This window comes from Anguilla rostrata, chromosome 12, assembly GCF_018555375.3.
Source record: "Anguilla rostrata isolate EN2019 chromosome 12, ASM1855537v3, whole genome shotgun sequence".
NCBI lineage: Eukaryota > Metazoa > Chordata > Actinopteri > Anguilliformes > Anguillidae > Anguilla > Anguilla rostrata.
The window spans coordinates 35961185-35985610 of record NC_057944.1 but is presented as its reverse complement, the minus strand read 5'-3'; the positions used below and the strand labels follow the sequence as shown (position 1 = coordinate 35985610).

General features: G+C 50.9%; 1 protein-coding gene across 14 annotated transcripts in view; it reads right to left on the bottom strand.

Annotated features, from left to right (window-relative positions):
* Window positions 1-1277: 1277 nt before the first annotated feature.
* robo2 (roundabout, axon guidance receptor, homolog 2 (Drosophila)) overlaps window positions 1278-24426 on the bottom strand; it is a 464504-nt gene continuing 441355 nt past the window's right edge. For 7 of the 14 annotated variants that reach the window (XM_064302616.1, XM_064302621.1, XM_064302617.1 and 4 more), the window contains 8 exons: window positions 19175-19334; window positions 16494-16757; window positions 14879-15099; window positions 6883-7065; window positions 5849-6022; window positions 5059-5313; window positions 3355-3558; window positions 1278-2967 (listed from right to left, as the gene is read on the bottom strand). In XM_064302616.1, coding sequence (XP_064158686.1) covers window positions 2966-2967; window positions 3355-3558; window positions 5059-5313; window positions 5849-6022; window positions 6883-7065; window positions 14879-15099; window positions 16494-16757; window positions 19175-19334 — 1463 coding nt within the window. In that variant the 3' untranslated portion in view covers window positions 1278-2965. The remainder of the gene's footprint in view (window positions 2968-3354; window positions 3559-5058; window positions 5314-5848; window positions 6023-6882; window positions 7066-14878; window positions 15100-16493; window positions 16758-19174; window positions 19335-24426) is intronic. The other 7 variants (XM_064302630.1, XM_064302624.1, XM_064302627.1 and 4 more) reach the window with 1 other exon arrangement.

The window sequence follows — 24426 nt, the reverse complement described above, 5'->3', positions numbered from 1 at the left end:
AGCGGTAGAACAGGAAGTCTGACAGAAGCGCGGAACTCCACCCCTCCCATCTGCATCATCATCAGTATAAAAGAGGAGAACAGCAACAGTCATTAAACCAGTAATATCCTGAACAAGAATGTTTGAAACCTTTTTTAATTTCTTTTTTTTTTTTCTTTTTTTAAAGCAGCCTTTAATTTTTTTTTTTTTTTTTTTAAGTTTTCGTGTCCTTACTTATACAAAATAATTTTAAAAACACCGGACCAAAACGTAGCTACAAAAAACACTGTGATTTAAAAAATAAAATAAAATAAAATAAAATAAAACAAACAGCAACAAAGACTAAATAAACAGATGGAGAACATCTGTGATTGAAATACCAAAGGAGATGCCAGAAGAGACAGTTGCTGTCTGACAGTGAACGGAGGAGCAGACTGCTATTGGAACACAGCTCTTGTACATCCCGACCCGACCCAATCAAATCTCACTTCCTCTTCCTGTTGTGGCCCTGATCATGGTCTGTCCTGCGTCGCTATTGGCTCATAGGTTCTAAGGGAGGGATCACATCACGTGAGTGAGAGAAATTCAGCTGCTGCTTCAGCTGCAGTTCCTAGGAGTTTCTGGGGTTACCACTAACAGTAATTAGAATTGTTATTAAACCAAGAGTTTAACCGGAAGATATTTTAACCCATCTTATCTATTTATGTATGAACCCATAGTTAAAAAGTAAATGCTAAACCTATTTAAGGACGTGTAGGGGGACGTAGCTCCACGATGCCCCAAGTTTGAGAGCGCAAGACTGAACACGAGGGCCTTTCACACACCTGACACCGATGCTCAACATGTAAATGAGGTGAAATGAGCTCCCAAAGCAGGTACAGACAACACCTGCAGAATGAATAACACAGAAAAAATAAATACTTCTGTCTTCACACGCGACACTGAGGAAACGTGTATGTTGCTAAGATTGCTGGATAAACTGCCTTATATTAAAATGCACAAGATGGCAACGACGCCTGTTCGGACAGTCCACAGCAAGCAGTAACGGGACTGTAGGCAGTGTCAATACCTCTGCTGATCAGGGAACCAGGAAGGTCCAGGCAAATTAATCAGGTTAGGGGTAGAGTTATTTGAGTTTGTTTTGTGCTGTTTGTGAAAGGTGATACCATTACGTTACATTACATTACAGTAACACTCATCAAAGACAATTAAGTTAAAATCTACAGCTACGCAGTTCATTTCATTAAGAAGCTGTGGGGGGGGTCTTTGAATGAAAAATCAAAACTGAAACATCCATGCTGGATTACAAATATTTTATTGTCACTTTAGGCCTGCAAGTGTTCATACGATTAAGTGCCAAATGGTGAAAAAAAACAGCATTAGTCAGACTGTCAGTTGGTCTCCCTTAGTGTTGAAAGGCAAACACAAGTGCTGAAGAACAAATCATATCACAAACAGGACCGACAGAGTCACAGTAACCTGCCAAAACCAACCCCGTCTTTTACTGGGTAAGATGCACCTGTCTGAGCTGCAGCGATTGCTGTGGTCACTTTGCACTTTCTTAGAAACCAGGATACACAGTCCATAATAATCTTAGCAAAAAATAAAAATAAAAAAAACAAAAAACAAGAAAACCCAAAAGCTTTTCGAAAATTCCACGTGGAATGAAAACAAAAAAAAAATCTAAACAAAATGGCGGATCACGAGAAGGGACGACAGTTTGGGAAAGACGGGCGTTTGACTGAGTGATGAAGATGAGGGCTGGGCGATGAAGGCGAGGAGCTTGGCGTTCTGCACCCCTGGCCGCGATATGTGCTAATGGCAAGCCGTGGAAGCCAAACCTTTCACAGCGGCGTCGGGTGGAGGTTCGAGGCCTCCAGAGACGCACACAGGCCTTCACCCTTCAGAAACTAGTTCAGAAAGAGGCGAGTCCCCATTCCTCTCTTTCACTTTTCCTCTCTTCCTTTCTCTCTTTCAGCCACTGGACCAGCAGACATCTCACTTCTCCTCCCCCCCCCCATCCTATGCCTAATCTCACACTGCAACGGACTCACTAGTCGGCCATAGCTTCAAGAGAACCCCATTACTGCCGTAAAGAAACACTAAAGGCTCCCCTTCGTACCATGGTCTACTGCAGAAAGGTGAGGTCTAGCTGAACGTCCTTTGGCCCACTTGAAGCCGGGCATCAGTCTCTACTTGTATTCTGTTTGCAACCCCTCCACTTTTAATATCTCTCTATACATCTGAATATATTTCTTTATTTCTAGTTTACAGTACAGAAACTCCTTTTCACATATCCTTCCGGTACTTCATGTCAGCAGGAGCTATGTATTTGTGCTTATCACCAAAGAATTGCAGTGCAAAAAAACAATAATTAACCATAATAATTAATCAATTAATAATAATAATAATAATTATTAACAAAATGCTGAATATTAAAACAATTATTTTATGGCACCACAGCCGATCAATTCACATATAGTACAAATGACCAGGAGAAAAGGACAAGATATGAAAAAGCATAAATGGGATTAGGCTTGCATAGCAATGCAACGACAAATCCAATTATTTACAGGAACAAAATCCCTTTTCACCCCCATTCAAACGGGCAGCAACTGGGTAAGCTTCCTTTCCCTTTCATCCTCATCGATACTTTACGTTTAGTAATTAACTTGGTTAACGTTTCCTGACAAGAAATAGTTAAGGTGGCAGGTGGGAGAGACTTTCTCGCAAGGACAAAAAAACGTCAAATCAACATTGTGGGATGTGTGTCTGTGACTGCGTGTTTTTTTTTTTACATCACATTTACAGTTTCGTTTCTTTTATCGTCATCTTCTTGTTTTGTTTTTTCTTCTTCTTCTTCTTCTTCTTCCTTCTAACAGAACACAAACGAGGAAAAGAGTTCATGGCACCACACCGGGGTGAGGGATTAGCTTGCACGAGGGGCCAGTCTGAGCATGATGCTTCTGATCTCCTGACCAGGTCACTCTGCAGCAGAGACACAGGCACAACGAGCAAGGTGAGGACACTGCTGGATAGCACAAGCACCAATAAAAAACAGTACCACCACCACAACGATTACTACTACTAATGCTACTACTGCTGCGGCTATGACTGCTACTAACAGTACTGTTTGTCATACTGCAACCACTACTACTACTACTACTAAGAGGACTAATACCACTTCTACTACTATAGCTGCTATTGATGTTCCGATTACTAGTAACAGTTTGGTTATTGCAATCACAGGTTCATGCTATTGTTATAGCACGTGGCAGTAGTATTCTACAAAAAAAAGTGACATTCCTTAAAATATTTTATTATATTTTTTTGTAACACCACATCAGCATGTGAAGTTATTTTTGGGGCACGTACATAACTCTCCGGAGTACTGCCCCTGCCCGTTGGTCCCCAGGTAGCCCACGTCAGCGTGGTCTGCGATGGTCCGTTGGTGGGGCCCCCGTGACCCCTCGCCCCCCTTGCGGGGCCCCGTGGAGCCCTTGGAGGAGGCGGTGCCGGAGGAACTGTGGCCCCCGGGGGAGGGGAAGCAGGGTTTGCTGTAGGGCAACAGGCCCTCCTCTGTAGACCGACACAGACACGAGGTCAAAGGTCAGGGGGCACTCGACCAGCAACGGGAGCAGGGGGCGGATGAGGGTGACGTCCCAGGACAGGACACATTGTAGACCGCACGGGTAGGCTAGAGAGGAGGGGGTATGTGCGGAACGGAGAGGGAGGGGGGGGGGGCGTTAGGGGGGAGAGAACGCTGCGCTGGCAGACGCCCTCTGCTAACGACATCTGCGGCGCGGCAGGGCCAGCAAGCCCAGCCAGAGCGCGAGAGACAGAGCGTGCCCAGTGCCCACACGCGCCGCCCAGGGATGCGCTGCGGACAGGCTGCCAGCCTGGGGGCAGGGGGGGGGGGGAGGCGGGCACGCCGAAAAAACAAAGGGGAGCTACAGCGCGGCTCCTGGCTGAGGAGGACGCTCCCGCCGCGGGTCGCCGAAACGGTGGCCCCGCCCCCCGCGACCCCGCCCGGCTGGAGGGCACCCCGAGAGCAGCCCGCCGCTGTTCCGCTAATTACCCAGGGTCAGCGCTCCTGGTTGTGTGTGTGGGCCTTTTTATTTTTACCCTCCGGCATTCGCAGTTGGCTTTGCGAAACGCACTGGTACTGGAGAACGAGCTGCTGGACGGCTCAGCTACGGCTTCCACATCAACGGTTCAATCTGGCGGAAATAAATAATGAAATAAAAAAACAGGAGGGGCTTAAAGAGTGCTCGTGCTCCCTGGCTCCCCCCTCCCTGCCCCTGTGGTGAGGGGGGACCCTCAGCAAGCCGGGGGGATCGGACAGTCACAGATGGGGGGGGGACTGTGGGGTTGCTCCCTGTCTGGGGGGGGGGGGGGGGGGGAAGCTGGGGACATTGGGGATCATCTGTGTCCCTCTGCTGGTGGAGACTTTGGGGGGGGGGGGATGTTGGCCAAGTTTTCTTTCTTTTTGGGAAGGCTGAGAAGTGCATTGTGGGACACAAGCACACTGTACCATAAAACAGAGGTCTACAGTGCTGCCGTTCTAGGAGCATTTGCTCCTGAAAATTGACGTGTGACAACTGAAAAAATTAATGTAGAATTACATCTACTGATTGTGATACATTATCGTGCTGCTAGATTTTTGAACATGTTCTCCTAAAATGTGAAATGCCCCAGTCTGAGCCCCGCCCCCAGTCAGCGGCAGCAGGTGACTGAACACCAGCGTTCAGCCAGCACTGATAACACTTCCGCTGGGCTACGGTATCCCTGAGGCTTGCAATTTTATATTTTTATTTCTTTTTAACGGTCTGTGAGTTATAAGCTACAGACGGGGCCCGGGGAGGGAGATACTGATACGCAGGAAGTCAGGAAGTCACTGCGAGCGAAAGGAAGGAGTTTATTTACAGCAGGCGGAGCCGAACGGCCGGGGCATCAGATTCTCTCAGATAAGACGCTAGAGATAAGGGCGCAGTCAGATGTTATGACAGGGGGGTGGGGTGGGGTGGGGTGGGGGGAGAGAGCCTTAAAGGTGGGGGGGGGAGGGGGGCGGAGCGTTACCCGAGCCGGGGCCGGTCCTGTGGCCCCGCCGACCCTCGTCCCCGCGCTCCGCGGATCCCAGCCGCTCCTGGGCCTGGCGGTGGCGCTCCAGCGAGCTCCTCATCTCCTCCAGCCCGCTCACGTGCTGCCGCTCCAGGGAGGACGCCTTGCGCTCGCAGGGGACGCCGCCGCCCAGGCCCCCCAGGCCCCCCACGCCCCGCACCCCGGGCATGCGCCCCCCCTGGCAGGGCGGGGGGTCGGGGGGCGGAGGTAGGTCTGGGGGGGAAGGAGGAAGGACGAGGCCGGTCAGCACGAGGCGTAGCGGGGTTAACACCACACACAATTAACCACACAATATAAACACCACTCACAATAAACCTAAGCAGTCTGGGCCCTAAACCCACTCAACAATACATATCATGAAAGCACTGCAGATTCTGGGCCCCTAAAACACCACTCATACAGTATAATCCATGAGAATAGCAGTCTTTGGCCTTATAATATGACCACTCATACAATATAATCCATGAGAATAGCAGTCTTTGGGCCTATAATATGACCACTCATACAGTATAATCCATGACAATAGCACAGTCTTCGCGCCCATAAAATCACCACTCATACAATATAATCCCCAAGCACAGCACAGTTTTAGAGACCATACTGTTCTAGGTTGGGCACATCTTTCATAACGTTTAACGCAGGCTCATGCCGTGTGGGATCTATCAATAGCTGGGGTAACGATGAGCCATTCTCCACCCCCCTGCTCTCCCACCCCCCTGCCCCCCCCCATTCCCCCCCCCCCCTTTACCATCTGCGCTGGCGTCCCGGCGGTGTGGCGTGGCTCCCTGCTCCAGACGCCCCGCCCTGTGTTTTCGGGCGGGGCGCGCCGCTCTCTGGTGTCCCAGGCTGTGCGTCCCCATCGTGCTCCCGTCGGTGGAGAAGGGGCTGCTGGGCCGGCCGGCCCGGTGGGCGTGGCCTTTTCCTTCAGGAACGCGGGGGAGAGAGAAAGAGAGAGAGAGAGAGAGCAGAGGGGTCTGTTAACATCTGACTGAGAACGGGGAGGAGAGAGAGAGAGAGGGAGAGAGAGAGAGAGAGAAGTCAGAGAGAGAGAGAGTCAGTGCTCAGAAGGAGGGAGAGAGAGAGAGAGAGAGACGGTTCATGCGTGCGCGAGGAGAGGGAGAGAGAGAGGTTAAACCACAAGCCCAAAATCAGTGGCCATTTTAACCACACGGCACTTCCAAGCAAGAAGGGAGCAGTTAGTTCATTAGGCACGACAACGTGAGACAAATCAGATTTCTCCAGAAGCAGCAGAGCCTGATAAAGGTGTTTGACTCCCACAAGCTGAAACGAGAAAGGAATAATAAAAAATAAAAAAAACGGTTAGAATCCCAGCAAAGATAAGAGGCTTCCCCACAGACGGAGTTCATCCAGATTTCACACAGACGGACGGAGAGAGCCGACGTTTCCCTCATTCCCCCCAAAGCCAAAGTCAGTCCAAAGCTGGGAGTTAGAAAGAGAGAGAGAGAGAACGGGGAGGAACCGTCACAGAGCGCAGGACGACCACAAAAACGGTCCCTCCCCTCCAGGTGCAGCCATGCACGGCCAGTAGGGGGCAGCAGCCACAGCCCAAAGGTCCCCAGTGAAGTGCTGCCTGAGAGGTTCAGACGGACCCCGGACCCTGGACCCCGGACCCAGGACCCAGGACCCAGGACCCAGGACCCAGGACCCAGGACCCCGGACCCCGGAACCCCGGACCCAGGACCCCGGACCCAGGACCCAGGACCCCGGACCCCGGTCCCCTCCGGCTCTCTCCGGCTCTCTCCTGGGCTGGTCCCCACAAACCTGGTTTGGTCAGGCTGGTGCCATTGCAGCGGTAGCCGGCCTTGTCGGCGGCCGCCACCAGCGCCTGGGCGAAGCCAACGTGGGTGAAGATGGAGCCGTCGGAGGAGCTGGCGCCGCTGGACCGGCGGCTGGAGAAGTTACGCTCGTCCTCTGAGGCCGAGCCCCAGCCATTCACCATTGAGCCTGAGGGACACCACAGCGTCGGTGTGCAGAGAGCTGCGTGTGGTGTGCTGTGTGGTGGTGGTGTGTGGTGTGTGGGGGTGTGTTGTGGTGGGGGGTGTGGGTGGTGTGTGTGTGTGTGTGGTGGTGTGTGTGGGGTGGGGGGTGTGGTGTGTGTGTGTGTGTGTGTGTGAGTGTGTGTGTGTGTGTGCTGGTGTGTGTGTGTGTGATGTGTGTTGTGTGTGTGTGTGTGTGGTGTGTGCATGTGTGTGTGTGTAGTGTGTGTGGTGTGTGTGTGCATGTGTGTGCATTCGTGTGTGTGTGTACGTGTGTGTGCTGTTGGTGGTGTGTATGTGCATGTGTGTGTGGTACGGTGTGTGTGTGTGTGTGTGTGTGTGTGTGTGTAGTGTGTGTGTGTGTATGGTGTGTGTGTGTGTACGTGTGTGTGTGTGTGTGGTGTGTGTGTGTGTGTGTGTGTGTATAAGTGTGTGTGTGTGTGGTGGTGTGTGTTGTGCGTGTGTGTGTGTGTGTGTGTGTGTGTGTGTGTGTGTGTGTAAAGTTGCTTCTTGTGTGTGTGTGTGGTGTGTGGGTGTGTGTGTGTAGGTAGTGTTGTGTTGTGGGTGTGTGGAAGCCGTGTGTTGCGTTTTGTAACAGTGTTGTGTTCGTTGTGCCTTCGTGTGTGGTGTCTGTGTAATTGGTTGTGTGTGTGTGGTGCGTGTGTCATCTGTGCCGAACATGCCCTTTCACCTTGAGGGTCTGGGTTCAGTGTGGGTAAAGCAGTAATGATCTGTCAGTCAAGCCGGTGCCTTGCAGCTTTCTGTACACAAGCCTTTGTTCTCAAATATGATGACCTTCATTCAGCTGCAAATCTCCTTTACATTAAAGGATTACTGATGAGCCCCCATAAACATTTATTAAGTATCCCAAATGAAAGCACAGCAACCATTTCCTTTTTCATTACTTAGGCCTTTGGCTGTTTTCCCAAACACAAAAGATATAATTTATACACATTTCAAAAATAAACCAAATTACCATCAAGTGCGTCATGAATTCTACAGAGACTTCCCACAGAGACCTCCAGTGTCTTAGGACAAGTCTACATACAGCACAGCTGTGCAGTATCAGCAGAACTAAAAACTTATTTAAACTGCCAAGCCAGAGGTATCTGCCCAGGCAGATATTACAGGGACTGTGAATTCTGAGGACATTTTTTTTGCCAAAAAAAAATGAACGGTGTGTGTCTCCAGACACTAAAGCATGGTGGATTCCTCCTGTACACACACACACACGGTTTGCAGTTAAGTGGAGGTAATTATCGGCAGGTATTAAGGAGGTATTAATATTGGATTACAACAGTTGCAGAGGTCCGCAGATAATTTCTCCTGCATAAACACGTCTCTGTAAGTATTTTTTTATTTTTTTTGAGGATTAATGCGCGTTGTAATCACATAATAAGGGGTAAGAGTACACAGCTGTAATGAATTTCTCAAGGACTTATCCAGGCTTCAGGGGGCTTGGCATCGTGGCAGGTGCGCGCATGTTTTTTTTCTTCATTAAGCCATACACTTCTGATCTGCCCCTTTTTAAAGCTCTCCTAATGAGGCAGAACTAACAGAGGAGCGAATCTCGCACGGAGGGCTTTTGAGTTTGACGCTTTCTGACATGCCTTGAGGAGAGAGAGAGTCTCAGAGGAGAAGAACGCACACACCTGTACAGAGCCAAGTTCCACCACGGCCCCAGGTAAGATGGCTGACGCTATCGGAAGCGACGGGCGTTCTACTGATATATGAGGCCGTCTCCCCTCCCTTCGGTTAATGACCGCCCAATCGGGCTTTGAGTTGATGAAATGGGCGGAGCAACTTCACGTCTCTGCATATCACGTCCCTTTGATGTAATCGGGTCGCAGGTGAGCATGCATTTCTGTTGCGTTTCTACGGTAACCATACCCACAGTGCATAGCCAGTGTGGAGAGAAGCTAGCATATCGCTTCAGAGGCTGGTCTGTAACCGGAATGTCAGGGCTAGGGCTAGCAGTGAACCGTTTGCGAGGCAATACGAGGTATGAATGGGTAATTTTAAAAAGACTTAAGCTTTGTAAAATACCCTGGATAAGGGTCTGTGTTAAACTAATAAAGTAATGTGCCACTGTGGGCAGATCGGATTTTCTACACTTCCTCTTGAAGCCACGTCTCCAAGCTCTTGTTTAAAGCTTTGACATTTGGTTGATATTAGAGAGCGAGAGAACTAAGGGGTTCCTGGCAGGCAAAGCCCAACATTCCTGCTCTCAGTTAAGTGGAGAGAGAGAGAGAGAGAGAATGCAAAAGTACCGCTTATAAAATAATCAATATCCAGATTTCCCAGCAACGTTGAAGGATTATTGTAAATCCCACGCTATCTAACCCTTTATGTAAAGGATACCTTAGAAAGAACAAGAGAGTGTGTGCTTGCGTGTGTGTGTTTGTGTGTGTGTGTGTGTGTGTGTGTTTGCATGTGTGTGTGTGTGGGTGTGTGAGTGTACGTGTGTATGTCTTCAGAATTTCATTTTAAAGTTCCCACAATGAAAAACCTCTAAAGTTGCCAATAAAGCTATGCCACTCTGTCCAGTAAAGATGAAGTCTTTTAAAATAACAGCAGTCAGCACTCATGGTGCCAGAATGGCAGGCCATAATAACTCTGCCACAGCCCCAAACAAACAAATGCATGAGCGCACGCACACACACAGACAGACACAGACACACACACACACTGGCTCGCCTGCACAAGCGCATGTGCACACACACACACACACACACACACTCTTATACAACACCTGAGAAACAAGTCCAGAGGTAATGTCAATGGGTAAGAGAGGAAGACTTATGCAGGGGGAGGGAGAGGGGGGAGAGAGAAAGAGAGAGAGAGAAAGAGAGAGCAACAGATAGAGAGAGAGGGATAGAGAGAGAGAGAGAGCACATGTCAGAGGCAATGTTGTGAGGGACGGAGGGATGGAGGACAGTCACAGCACTGAGAGAAAGAATGGAGCTCAGGAGGTCTGAAAGTGAGAGGCAGATTGGCAGGGAGCAGGGTTTTGGTGAGCAGGGAGCTGAAGGTGACTCTAAACTCAGTCTGAGGGAAGGGCGTTAACGTCACAGACACACAGCAGGCCAGGCATCGCGGAGAGGCGGGAAAAACTCCCGGCTGCTGTTAAAAAACAAGAAATAAAATAACACACCCTACTGGAGAGAAACACACCCTGTACATACGTCATTTCAGCTCTGGCCAATGCTCACACACTGTGTCCATACCTGCACAGACACCAGGAAATCCCCTGTGTGTGCTTCCCCCACCTCAAACCCCTGTACTACCCTCCCTGCCCCCCTCCCCCCAGCCCTGGAGACACACATGACAAAACTGTGGTTTTAGGGGAAAAAGAGGCATGAGGCCCTGAGGAATGCCTTCAGCCCGCCAAACTGGTCCTAAAAATGTTCTCCCTCTCCACATCGACCTGGCGCTAATTTATTAGCCAGCTAATGGAAAAATTCAATAAACCTGCGATCCAACGAAAACCTTGTACACTCCACTTTTACAGCCCAGACTTAAAGTAAAAAAATAAAAAATCAGAAAAACTCTCTGCAACAACTCTGGCTTTTTTCCATCCCTCATTTATCACTGCTGGAAAAAACTTCCTTTGTGGTCTTTCTTCAGCGAAAGAAATTGTACAGACGCTGACGGAACAATCCACCCACAAGCAGCGCTGTGGATAATGAAGTCCTGAACACTGCCAAACACTGCCCAGAGGCCCCAGAGTACTAGAGATCACATAGATGGCCTCTCCAGTCATGAGCACAGATTTAGATTTATTTTTAGATAACTGGAGCCCTGTTCTTCTGTACCTCTGAGATGTGTTTCCAAGGCGGTTCAATAAGCCAGTGTACTTCTTTATTTGCCTTTTAAAAAATAAATAAAGATGCGCTTTCAAATCATAGACTCATACACTTGAGTACATATTTCAATACTGATCTTTTTTCACTGAAATCACTTAGCGATTTGGCTTGCGTACACGTGAGAATCGCCCACTTTACACAACCGCAGATAATTCGCCACACTCCACACAACGCCGCTCACGGTCCCACCCCACCGTGATCCGAGCCCTGATTGGCCGAGGGGAGGGAAGGATGGCGGGGTGGGGGTGGGGGGTCCATAAACCGTCCCCTTCCGACGCTAAAACTGATTTATCCTGACGGGCGTCTCTCATCTGCATGTCGTTAAGCGCCGAAATCATTCCCCCTGACGAGCGCGCGTCTCACAGCGTCTCCGCCAGGAGGTGTGACCTCACTCCCAGCTGCCCCTGCTGCCGTTCACGGGCGCGTAATCATCCGCCAGCAGCAGGGGAACGGAACTCAATCAGGCCGTTAGGGTCCCAACGCACCGAGGGACCGCATCTGTTCCCGCTAGCCAGCGCCGACAATACCCACGCATCAGGACCTAGAGCGCAGGCTAGCCAGCACCGACAATACCCACGCAGCAGGACCTAGAGCGCAGGCTAGCCAGCACCGACAATACCCACGCATCAGGACCTAGAGCGCAGGCTAGCCAGCACCGACAATACCCACGCATCAGGACCTAGAGCGCAGGCTAGCCAGCACCGACAATATCCACGCATCAGGACCTAGAGCGCAGGCTAGCCAGCACCGACAATATCCACGCATCAGGACCTAGAGCGCAGGCTAGCCAGCACCGACAATACCCACGCATCAGGACCTAGAGCGCAGGCTAGCCAGCACCGACAATACCCATGCATCAGGACCTAGAGCACAGGCTAGCCAGCACCGACAATACCCACGCATCAGGACCTAGAGCGCAGGCTAGCCAGCACCGACAATACCCACGCAGCAGGACCTAGATCAGCGCATTCGTATGCCTTCTCCAGTAATCTGGGTTGTGTGGGGTGATTTACTGCAGGTGATCATCAACTCTGGCCCTCAAATCCAAATCCAGCCCTGGTTTTCTTTTCTCCCGGGTAATTAACGTTACTGATTGGCCAGACTGTCTTCACACCTGACTCCCAGGCAGAGGGAGGGTGGAAAACCAGCAGGTCTCGGCCCTCGAGGACCGTGAGTTTCTGATCGCTGATTTACTGGTATGATCTTCAGATTCGTTTCATTCTAAATGTACGCGGAAACAGGCCAATGGGGCGCTCAGGCTTCTCGTTGCCGCGACTACAGGTGGACTGAATACTGAGGGTAAATAATGGCTCCTCTTCTTTTCTGGGGCCACAGTCCAGCTCATGATTGTCCAAATGTTTTTTTTTTTTGTGTGTGTAGACTGGCTCATTTCCATGATATTAAAAGCAGAACAGATCTGTCATCTGGATGGATGTCCGTGAGGGGGGGTTTCCCCTGAGGCAGCATTCAAAATGGTGGCCGTTATAAATCCACACATATTTTTTTTTTCCTCCCCCCCCTTGCTACTTGTCCCCCCCCCCCCCACCCCCCCACCACCCCCCCCCACTGCCTTCTCCCTAACCCGGGAGCTGGAGCCGGGGGCAGGGGTTGTCAAACGCCACGGAGAGAGGGGTGGGGGGGAGACTCGCGGGGAGATAAGAGGAAATAGCGTCGTCTCCCGAGTAACACACCGTGGGAGAGATGCGGCAGATTACGACGCAGCCGCCGCTCCGCGTTCCCCCGAATACATCAGCGTAGCCAGAACGCCAGAACCGCCGCAGCTACATCAGCGCAGCCAGAGCGCCAGAACCGCCGCGGCTACATCAGCGCAGCCAGAACGCCAGAACCGCCGCGGCTACATCAGCGCAGCCAGAACGCCAGAACCGCCACGGCTACATCAGCGCAGCCAGAACGCCAGAACCGCCGCGGCTACATCAGCGCAGCCAGAACGCCAGAACCGCCGCGGCTACATCAGCGCAGCCAGAACCTCAGAACCGCCGCGGCTACATCAGCGCAGCCAGAACCTCAGAACCGCCGCGGCTACATCAGCGCAGCCAGAACGCCAGAACCGCCGCGGCTACATCAGCGCAGCCAGAGCGCCAGAACCGCCGCGGCTACATCAGCGCAGCCAGAACGCCAGAACCGCCGCGGCTACATCAGCGCAGCCAGAACGCCAGAACCGCCGCGGCTACATCAGCGCAGCCAGAGCGTCAGAACCGCCGCGGCTACTGCTCCATCACCCCGCACAAAACCTGCATCGTACAGCGCCGCCCGACAGCCAGGCCTAAACCCCCCCCCCCCCCCACCCTCACCCCCCCCCCCCCCCCCCCCCCCTGCTACACCGCGCTGCTGGTTTTTAAAGGTTGTTTAAAAACAACAGATGCACTGCAGATGACCGGAACTGGGAGGCGGGGTCACGTTTCGCAACGCGTCCGAACGCGACGGCGGCGGCGTTGCTCCTCGTAGCACCGGAGCACCGAAGAGCGGATTTACATGGGCTGCTTACAGGGAGCGACACAAACTGATAATCAACACTGGGGGAGGGGGGGGGGAAGATACTGCAGGAAGGGCTATTTATTCCTGTCAACAAAAAAAAGGAAACGGAGATGGAGGGAGAGAGAGAGAGAGGGGGAGAAGAGAGTGAGGGCGAGAGTGAGAGAGGGTTATATAAGACAGCAGGGATATATATGTACGTTCTGGAAACAGGTCATGCCTGTGTTCTCATAAAGCAGACTGACACTGAGGCAGGGGGAATGGAGATGTCACATCTTCCTTCGGTGTCACACGCTCCCACACATCCCTGACTGATGGCTGTACACGTTATGTTTCAATGGATAGAAGGAAAAAAACTGAAAAACTGAAAAAGTGCCTCCGATTTGGAATTGAATACATTCAACAAGAAAAAAAAATTCTTCAGTTCTCCTCTCAGAGGATGTGGGTGGTGCGGGTGTTATGTGTGAGGTAAATCACAGCTTCTCTCTCTCTCTCTCCCTCCCTCCCTCCCTCCATCTTTCAGTCTGTCTCAGGGCCCCTTTTTAAAATGCATGAACTTTCTTATCTCTTTTCGGTAGGAGTATTATAATATCTCAACTTTCCAAACTGCCGTGGAACAAAAAATGAAATGATTCAGTGACATTCATCTTCAGGTGAGAAACATATGGGCATGTATATTTTAGACATTAAGATAGGAGAACAGGTCATTTGTAAAACAAACCGTCAGTGAAGAAGCTATACTCCACCCGTAAAAAGGAAAACAAAGAATACACAAGAGCCAGAATGGCTGAACAGCAGTGACTCTCAGTGCTGAATACAGAATCCCCCAAACAGTGCTATCATATAAAAATACTTAGGATTTTCACATCATAACAGAATACTGGCTGTACCACAATTATGACCTTCTGACCAGTTTGACATTGATTCTGAATTCAAATATAAAATGCTCTTTAACTTCAATAAAAGTAAAAACCAATATTTTGACTCTCTGTAATGACAGTGCCAGAAAAAAATCAGCAATAGTACTCCACTAAAGGTTTGACTATACTGTTGTATCAGGTGTAATTAACCAGGGTACATCTCCGTATACAGGAATGTTCAGCTAATGTAAGCAGTGTAGTTTGCAGAATACAGGTATATCAGACACATATAAGCAGTGTAGTTTGCAGAATACAGGCATATCAGGTAAATGTAAGCGGCGTAGTTTTTGGCTGGACCGCAACAGCGGGGCCAGCCCTGCAAACGCGAATGTCTGCGACTGAGTCACTGAGTGAGTGATGAAGTTACACCATTGGTCGGCCGAGTTATGAAGTCACACCATTGGTCGGCCGGTCCAGCCATACACTAGGTTTTGACCCGGTCCTGTTTAAATACAGGTAAATCATGTCAGGTAAGCCGGTGAGGGGAAGCGTCGGCGCTCACCTGTGACGGAGCTGTCCAGGTTGTCCATGCTGGAGCCCGGGGTGTGCTCCATGCCACGGAGGGGCCGCGCGATCTCGTATCCTTCGTCGTCCTCCTCGTCTTCCTCGTCCTCCTCGTCCTCGTCCGGGATGTCTGTCTCCAGGTCGGACACCAGCGTGCTGGAGACGTACCCCACCGGCGGGGCGGGGGCCTGGGGAGGGTGGGGCCCGCCCTGCATGTGCCTGCAGCAGAGGGGGGGGGCAAGGAGGGGGCATTAACAGAAGGCACAAACAGAGGGAGAGATAACAGGGAAAACAGAGGGAGCAATGATAATAACAGCGACGATAATGAATAATCCATGATAATGGACTGCGTTTATATAGTCTGTCCATCGCAGACTGTCCATTATAGCACTTGACGGTGATGGGGGGGGGGAATTCACCTCAACGACCAAACAATGAGAAACAAACCGGGACAAAGGAAGAGAGCCGAGAGACATGTGTAGAGACAGAGCTCGCGACGCCGAATGAAAAAATTTAGTGCAAAAATTCCGCCCCTTTTCCGCAGGCACAAACTGGAACGTTTCCGCTAATTCCACAGCGCTTCTCCGGGCGATGCCGGCAACAATGCCCCCCCCCCCTCCCTCCCAAATGCAGCTGAAACGGGGCACAATGGTGCGGCCTATGAACGCGGCCGTCCGCAAACGCGTCCGTCACGGGCCTCGACACTCCCCCCCCCCCTCCCACCCCGCCCCCCCCCCGCGCGAGTCTGAGCGGCGTAGTGCCTTTGTCGCAGGACTGCGGCGGGACCGGGGGCGTAATTACAGGCTCTTTCCTGTTGTCAAAAAAGCCCCGAGCTCACACCAACCCAGTCATTATCGGGGAACACGACATCTCCCGCCTGACACCCCCCCGTCCCCCCCCCGTCCCACCCCCCCACCCCCCCAATCCTGTTTGTGCTGTAATGAAGGGGATGCCAGTCGCCCGCTCAGAAGGACAGGATGAAACGTGGTGCTCGTTCGCCTTTGCAGGGATACAACAGCCTGTAATAGACAGCACTTCCAGCACAAGTGGGTGCACAGCATTACACTTAAAATGTAGGCGGTTAAAATGCAAAAGTATTGGGACAGTGACACAATTTTTGTTTTGGCTCTGTACTCCAGAACATTGGATTTGAAAATTTAACAATGAATGTGAGGTTAATGGGAAGATTGTCAGATTGAATTTTAAGGACATTTACATCCATATCGGGTGATCCGTGTAGGAATTATACACATACCGTGTAAATATACAAACTGTATATACGCATTATATTTCACATAAAAAGATCTGCACTGCATGGCACGGTGTTCACACAGCTTGACACAGCAAGGAAATAAAGACAGACAGCCACGAAAAGCACTACACAAGGACTGCTCCACTTCTATACTTCAACGATGAACCCCCCCAGGGGCAGCCCCTTTTCAGACTCTAACCCCCACCCCCCACGGCCCCCCACCACCCGGCCCCACCCAGCCCCGCCCACTGCTCCACCCCGACCCCCTCGGCCCCACCCGCTCAGAAGGTCTGCTTAGCCCCGCCCACCTGCTGCCCCACCCCTGGCCCCACCCCCCGTCCCCAGCCCCGCCCCCGCTCACCAGGTCTGCTTGGCCATGTCCAGCTGGTAGGCGCGCGTGAGCTCGTCCAGGTGGGCCTGCAGCATGGGCTGCATCTCCTCGCGGGGGGAGGGCGTGAGGGTCGCCGTGGACTGCTGGCCGAAGGAGACGGCGGCCGGGGACGAGGCCACGCCCCTTATGGGCGGGGTGGGCACGCGCTCCTCCTCCTCCTCCAGCTCGTCCTCCAGCCCCTGGTGCAGGTAGGTCTGCACCGGCATCGGGGGGCCCCAGCCGTCACTCTCGTACCTGGGGGGGGGGGGGGGCGCGGGTTAGCGGGGCGGGGTCAGCATTAACCCGAAAGCGCGGATCCAGGGTCTCATAATAATCCCGCCCGTAATGCTGAACACTAATCCAGCGTTTAAAAATCCGCCTGGTGGGATATTTCGTCCTTGTCAGACGCTGTTTATGAGGATTTCATTTTAAAAATCCTTGGCGGTTAGGGGTCTTTTTTGGGGGGGAGGGAGGGAGGGGAGGAAAAGGAGCAAGGTTTTCATTTCTCAGAAGTGTGCTTGTACGGGCGGAATTAATGGCGGTCGTAAAGGAGATGTTCATTAAAAGAATTTGTCAGCGCGTGCTCCGCGGGACATAGCGGTCCTAATCTGCCGCCATTAAGGAGGGACGTACGGGCCAGGGGATCCTCCTCTGCCAGGCGGCCTATTAGAGCCAGACCACTCTGCCAGATAAAAATGAGTGGCGGGGAGAGAAAGCATGGCTCACACCCCAGAGAACTGGACCGCATTCAACACGGGACTCTCTCTTACCAGGGCGTGAGTGTGTGTGTGTGTGTGTGTGTGTGTGTGTGTGAGCATCTGTGTGTGTGTGTGTGTGTGTGTGTGTGTGTGTGTGTGTGTGTGTGTGTGTGTGGTGTTTTTGGTGTGTGTGTGTGTGTGTGTGTGTGTGTGTGTGTGTGTGTGCATGTGCATGAGCATCTGTGTGTATGTGTGTGTGTGTGTTTGTGTGTGTATGCGTGTCTGCATGTGTGTGTTTGCGTATGTGTGTGTGTGTGTTTGTGTGTATGTGCGTGAGCATGTGTGTGTGTGTGTGTGTGCGTATGTGCAAGTGCATGTGCGTGTGTGTGTGTGTGCATATGCACATGTATATATGTATATGGACATATGTGTTGTAAGAGTGTGTATAAACTTTTGTTTATGCACATGAGTGTATGAGTGTGTGTGTGCAAGTGTGTGTCTGCACGTGTGTGTGTGTGTGTGTGTGTGTGTGTGTGTATGCAGTCATATCTGAGTAAGTAAGTGTGTATGCACGTGTGTATGTATGTGTGTACATGTGTGTGTGCCTATAAGTCAGCCTGTTTTAAAATGGGGGGGATACAGCGGGAGTTGATTCCGCCACATTTTAACACCTCCCCAGACCAGGGGCCGGCCGTCCCAGTGTTTCCGCACTCCTGCAGGCTCTGCAGGCAATCTGCTCCCAATTAGCATCAATGCACCGATTGTGAGAGCAGATTTCGGAAGGGGGTGGGGGTGGGGGTGGGGTGGGGGGGAAGGCGGGGGGACTGAATAAGGTTTAGGTTTTGAGCTGTTCTTTCTTTCCTTTCTTTTTTCACCCTGAGGCACCCCCCCCCCCCCCCCCCCGATGGAAACACAGACTGCCTGCATTCAGCTGAGCCCTTTTCCCTCAAAGCAAACGATCTTGTAGTTATCAAAGGTATAGCTCGAGTGTAATTGTGTACTTCCTAGAAAATTAGACAATACTTAGTGGCTAATAGAGGTGTTTCCAAGAAAGTATTATCGAAATTCCTCAGGCTATGGCCAGCCGAAACCTTTGATAACTACAAGGTAGTCACTTGAATCGATAGGCAATAGAGAAAGGGTTTCTAGGTATTTCAGTTTTAGGTTCTTAGTATTTTTCTATTCTTCACCAGAAGTAATTACCCAATTATGTGCCATTTCTACCACATACTTACCTGGTAAATACCTTGTACTTAAGGAACAGTAATGAAAGCATTACCAAAAAAAAAAAAAAAAAAAAACACTCCAAAGAAAATGCACCCAAACAATCTATCCGCTGACCCAGCTGTAAGGGGAAAGGACACACTGACGTTTTGTCTTTAGTTCCTTCCACACGCAGTCCAACTCATTACCCACAGTGAACACAGCAGCGGTGCATCAGATGAGATGCTATCCAGCTGAGAAAAAAGCTAAAGTTATCCTCTCGTTTGGACAAACACTGGAATAATGATGTCGAGGGGCTGGATTTGAGTGGCACCCTGAAACCCTACACAGCCTCACTCAGCAGCTCATCCATCACCTCGCATTACAGGCCCGGCTGGGCTTTAGACTGAATCAGATCTGGGTCAAACACGTGTATGTTTCGGATTCAAATACTTTTTTTTTCGGCGCTCTGTTGATCTTGCCTGGTGTAACTGAGCCTGCCAGTATGACCAGAAGGCGGGGTTTGCACTTTTTTGGGAGAATCTCATTGGTTCCAACACACCAGACCAAGATCAGCAAAGCGTAGAAGAAGTATTTGAATCCAAAACAAAAAAATAAGTGTTTGACCCAGGTCTGGACTGCATAAAGCCAAGCCAAGCCAAGGCAAGGCCTGCCTGCAGCCACGTCCCCCTCTCTCAGTAAGTCTGTCTGTCTGTCTGTCTGTGAGACAGCCAGTCTGTCTTTCCGTCAAAGAGAAGAGGAAAGCCGTACCCTCCTCCTTCGTGGTGCTCGTTGGGGTAGTGGTCCACCTCAGTGCCGGGGAGGGGGTGGATGGGGGGAGGGGGCAGGGGCACGTTGGCCCAGTTGGACCCGTTGGTCTTTGGGGGTTTGACTCCGCCCTTTGTCTTCTTCTTCTTGCCCCCCTTCCCACCTACAGGCAGCAGAGACAGGGGAGGGGGGGGGGAGGAGGAAGAGGTTACAGGTGGGATCTAAAAGACTGGAGCATAGAGAATGTTAAAAAGCAAGCATAATTTACAGACACACACAAACACATTCACCTACACATGCATGCACGCATGTGTACACATACACACACACGCATACAAGCATGCATGCACATGTGCACACACACACACACACACAGACACAAGCACACATGCACGTGTACACACACACATACACACACACGTACACATGCACGTACACACGTACACACACAGTATCTGCGCTCGCTTGAAATCTAAAGACCCCTCAGAGAGCTTATTAAAGCTCTAAGGAGCTGCCAGCGACCCTGTCATGAGTCACAGTGTGTGTGTGTCACAGAATGTGTGCACTGGCCCCGTTCACAGAACGCATTCCACGTCTGATTCACAAACCGCAAACGGCCTCCGCTGCGGTTTTCCTTCTTCTTCTTGTACAAAAAGCCGCTGACACGGTATCAAGGCCGTTTACACGCGACAAGGAGGACTCTGGGCCGGGTTTATTCAGCCGCAAGCTGAACCAATCAGAAGGCTTTTGAACGCCTCAATTAAGAGCGCTACGGTCAAGCGAAATGAAAAAAAAAAAAAAACTTGAGCTTCTCGCACCTTGGATCGCGCTGCCCTTCGGGGTACACAGAGAAACGTCTCCCTGGCTCTGGAGCCCACGAGGCCCTAATAGGATTCAGTCAGACTCCATATAATCTCCTTTCTTAGGACGACCGGGTCCCGCCACGCCCTTTCCCCTCCGATCTGTTTGTTTGGGGGGGTTTTTTTAACACGGGATTCTTCCCAGAATCATCCATCACTGTGGAGCTGTCAGCCTCGGGGACGGCTTCCTATTGGCCCACGCATTTGGCTCAGTATTGCCAGGTGACCTTTGACCCCCCCCCCCTCCTCCTTCCCCCTCCCTTATCTCCATCTCCAGCGTGTAGAGGCTAACACCCCGCGCGTGTCAGAAGAGGAGGAACTTCTGTCAGCGTCAGCGTTGTCTTTCGCCCGTCCCTCTCTCTCTGCCCCATGAGGCTGCAGCAGTGCATCTGGGTAATGGAGTCCTGCTCCTCTCATGCAAATTGGTGGTGCTTGTCTCAGGCTAGGAGGGAGGGGATTGATGAGTGAGGTGGAGTGGAGTGGAGGGACCCCCCCGCCCCCCACCCAACACCTCCTCATTTTGCAGTCTGCTTATGGCAGAAGCTACAATGCCTACACGTTGTTAGGCTTGTCCCCGTTTTTGGTTTAACCGGTGGCATACGGTGGACAGTGTTGTTATCTCCAAACCAGTACTTTGTAATTACAATCTTTAAATGAACTAAAAGCAAAAAAAAAAAGAAAGTGCATTCGCAGAGCTTCAACACTGATGTTGTTAAATTAATAAAAGGCCATTATATAGCCCACGTGTTATCACTGATCAAAGACAGCGTTTGCTGTTGGAAACGTGTGCTGAGCACTGATGTTGAGGATAACATGATGAGAACATGATGAGGAGAGTAGAAGCTGTGTGTTCACCTGCCAACGGATTATTCAGATTGCTGGCATGCTAGTTAATTAAAATGACTGTAAACAGGCTGAGATCAATGATCATTTTAAAGGGAAGTTTGATGCAGGCATCGCCTGTGTTTCAAAGGGTAGTAACGCCAGTATCAAAATAGCCTTGAAGTGCAAGCCTACTACTCATGTATACCACCCTCTGTAAGCAGTACACAGATAGCAGTATAAGGCCCTGAAAAACCAGTTGTTCATTATCAGTTTAACCACCAGTTTGACATGTCACGTGAGCCATCTAAATAAGTCGTAACTTTCATATTTTGTCTGAAAAAGCAATAACATACTTCTGTCTGAGATGCTTCTTTTGCATGCTGCTCTCAAGGTAGTACTCTCTTCCAGTGATAAGACTCATTTGCATGTCGTTTCCTCACAGTCACTCAGTATAACTGCTGTTCTCATAAACATACACAGCCCTAAAACGAAGCGATTCCACGATGTCCTTTTTAAGATCTACGACCCGAACAGAGCTTTCGTTCCCAACGAGGGCAGAATCCGTACGTACGGGACAGGGGGTGTTTTTTTTCTTTTGTTACCGGCTGAAACCGCTGGGCGTCGTCAGGGACCGCGGTGTCAGAGGGAAGATTAATAAAGAAAAGCACTAATAAAAAAAAAAGAACCAGGGGGCCCAAGGCGGGAGATTCGGTGGCGTGTGTAAGTGCGGATCTGAAGGTAATTGGGTTTTTCCTAATCGCTCCTCTGGGCAGCGCTCGACTTTTTTCCCGCGATTAATGGTGAGGGGGACGCGATCGCTCCATCACCCCGCCGACTCTTCTTTTTTTTTTTTTGGTTGTGCCCGGGTCCCGGCATCAATACTGTAAATGAGGCTCCCGCTTAGAAAAGCAGGGGCCGGGGGGGGGGGGCAGGGGCCAGGGGCCGGGGGGGCCAGGGGGGGCCAGGGGCCGAGGGGACCCCGCGTGTGGAGTGGAAATTACAGTAGCCAGAAATATGAAAAACACAAAGGAGGAAGAAAAGGGGTTTTGGGCTGGGAGCTGGGGCGGGGGGTGGGGGGTGGGGGGGGGGAATTACACACCAGACCCATCTTCCTGACACACGCTGGGCTGCCCTTCAAAGGGAAGAGGCCGCTGAGCGAAGCTGAGCAGACAGCGGAGGATATTTTGGCTGCTCTCTCACGCCGCTGCTGTGGGGGTGACCGGCCTCCAGACCTCACTGTTTGTGTTGGCCATGTCGGGGCCTGATTGATTTGTACACAGTGGAGACCGCAGCAAGGCCTGGAGTTAAGAGCCTGCAGCGCAGGCACGGTGTGTGTGAGAGTGTGTGTGTGTGTGTGTATGTGTACGTGTGTTTGTGTGTAAATGACTGTATATTTATTTTCTAGCACTGGTTTTTAGTATTTATGAAGAGGTAGTTTTGTATTTTTTAGCTTGTGTGTGTGCGTGCGTGTGCATGTGTGTATGAATGATATGCATATGTGAGACTGGGACCATGTTGGTACGTATGTTTATGTGTCTGTCAGACAGAGAAGTCCCTCAGTTTGAATGATGTGTTGTACGCAACACATCCTTGAAATACATTAGTGTGAAGAAGTGAATTCTGGGAAGGGTGGACCATGTGTGCTGGAGAGGGTTGAGTGGCAGAGCTCCAAGTGCAGGCAGCCTGGTGATCCTGAGCTCTGCAGCGCTAAGTGTGTGCGTGTGTGTGTGTGTGTGTGTGTGTGTGTCTGTGTGTGTGTGTGAGTGTGAGTGTGAGTGTGTGCGTGTGTGTGTGTGCATGTGTGTGTGTGTTCTCCCTCCTTTTTCTGGTTTTTAACGAGCGAGTTGGAGTCCCCCAGGGACCCCCTGCACTACCATGAAACTCTCGTTTCTTCCCTTTCATTCTCATTTGGCTCTGGCAGCAGACCTGGCTTTCATTAGTTACCCGCTCTATCTCCTCAGAGAACACTACTGATTTTTCTTCTCCCCCCCCCCGCTTTACTCCTTTCCACAACTTGTGTTTTTTAGTGTGTGTGTGTGCGCGCATTTTATTTATTTATTTTTAAAGAGGAGGGCGAACCCCAAAGCTTCACTTCCCAATTACGGCATGGAGGCTCTGCCATGCTTCCACTCTCTCTGAGGTTACCGAGGGTGTATTTCAGTCCTCTGTGCGTTAGGGAGGCAGCTAAAAACGCATCTTTGAAACTCGACATAAATAGAATAAAATGAAATATGTAGCATGTGCGCATGGAAATTTTTTATCCACTAATGCTCCAATAAAGGGAGCGCACTGACGGATGGTTAAATCCACTGAATATGGAGTACACTTAACTCCCGGCTACAAATAGGGAACATTCCTATAATTACACATTTCTGAAAACTGTGCTGGCACAAGCAGTCTATTTCCAGCACAGGGAAGAAAACCCGATTGAATTTTTGTAGGGAAAAAAAATCAAATAAATAAAAATGCATTTTTCATTATTAAAATTGGCTGACTATGATGGGGAGAGAACATGCTAGGGCTAGTTTATGAGGATGAACATTAGCATAAAACAATCGAAATGTACGTCTTACACTTTGTCCTTTCTATAAACTACTTCTCTCTCTCTATCTCTCTCTCTTTCTCTCTCTCTCTCTCTACTCCTTGGCTTTTCCTCAGTGTAGTCTCTTCGTTCACTCGATACTCTCTCGCTCCCTCCCTCCCCTCCTCTGTCCTGACAAAGAGGCTGTGATTTATGTAGAGCGCGGTGACGATGGTGCCTCCCTCGTCCCGGGCCATCTCTGCTGCGTGACCCGCCAGCGCCGCGACTCCCGGAGTCAGTGTGAGTGTGTGTTGTCGGGGAGATGTGGTGTTGGTGCGTGGGCGTCCATGATGCTCAACGGTCCGCTCAGCTAGCGATCTTCTCCTGCATTGCCGGCAGTTAAGGAGTGGGAAAAACTGGATCAAAGCCGGGGTAATGGAAGCGGATAGGATTAGCTTGGGACCAGCGAGGAGGATGGCTACGCGGGACGCACTGGATGCTCCTGTGCAACGAACATTTTCAACTCAGGCGTGGAGTATAATTACAGCACAGTGAACCATTAGGGGAAGAGGGAGACGCTTTCGCCACTCGACTGTACCCGCCTGACCGTTCCTCAAATTTGTGTGGGTGTGTGTGCGTGTGTGAGAGTGAGAGTGTGTGTGGGCGTGCGTGAGAGTGAGAGTGTGTGAGTGAGTGTGAGTGTGTGAGAATGTGTGTGTGTGTGTGTGTGTGAGTGTGAGTGAGTCTGTGCGAGTGTCCGTGAGTGAGAGTGCGTGTATGTGTGTGTGTGTGTGTGAGAGAGTGCATGCACGCGTGTGAGAGTGTCCATGTAAAAATCTCCCACGGTTCTGCTCCAGCTAGCCGAATCTTTCTCCTTGCACTCTGCCCTGGCAGTTAAGAGTGGGAAACAGAGCTGGAACAAAAGGCCCGGGCGTAATGAGATAGCGGATAGCGTACTCTTTAGCTTTGGGGAACCTCAGCGCAGGTGGATTCTCTTTCCCTCGCTTACTCTGCGCAGCACTGTCGCCGAACTGCAAATGACTCTGGTT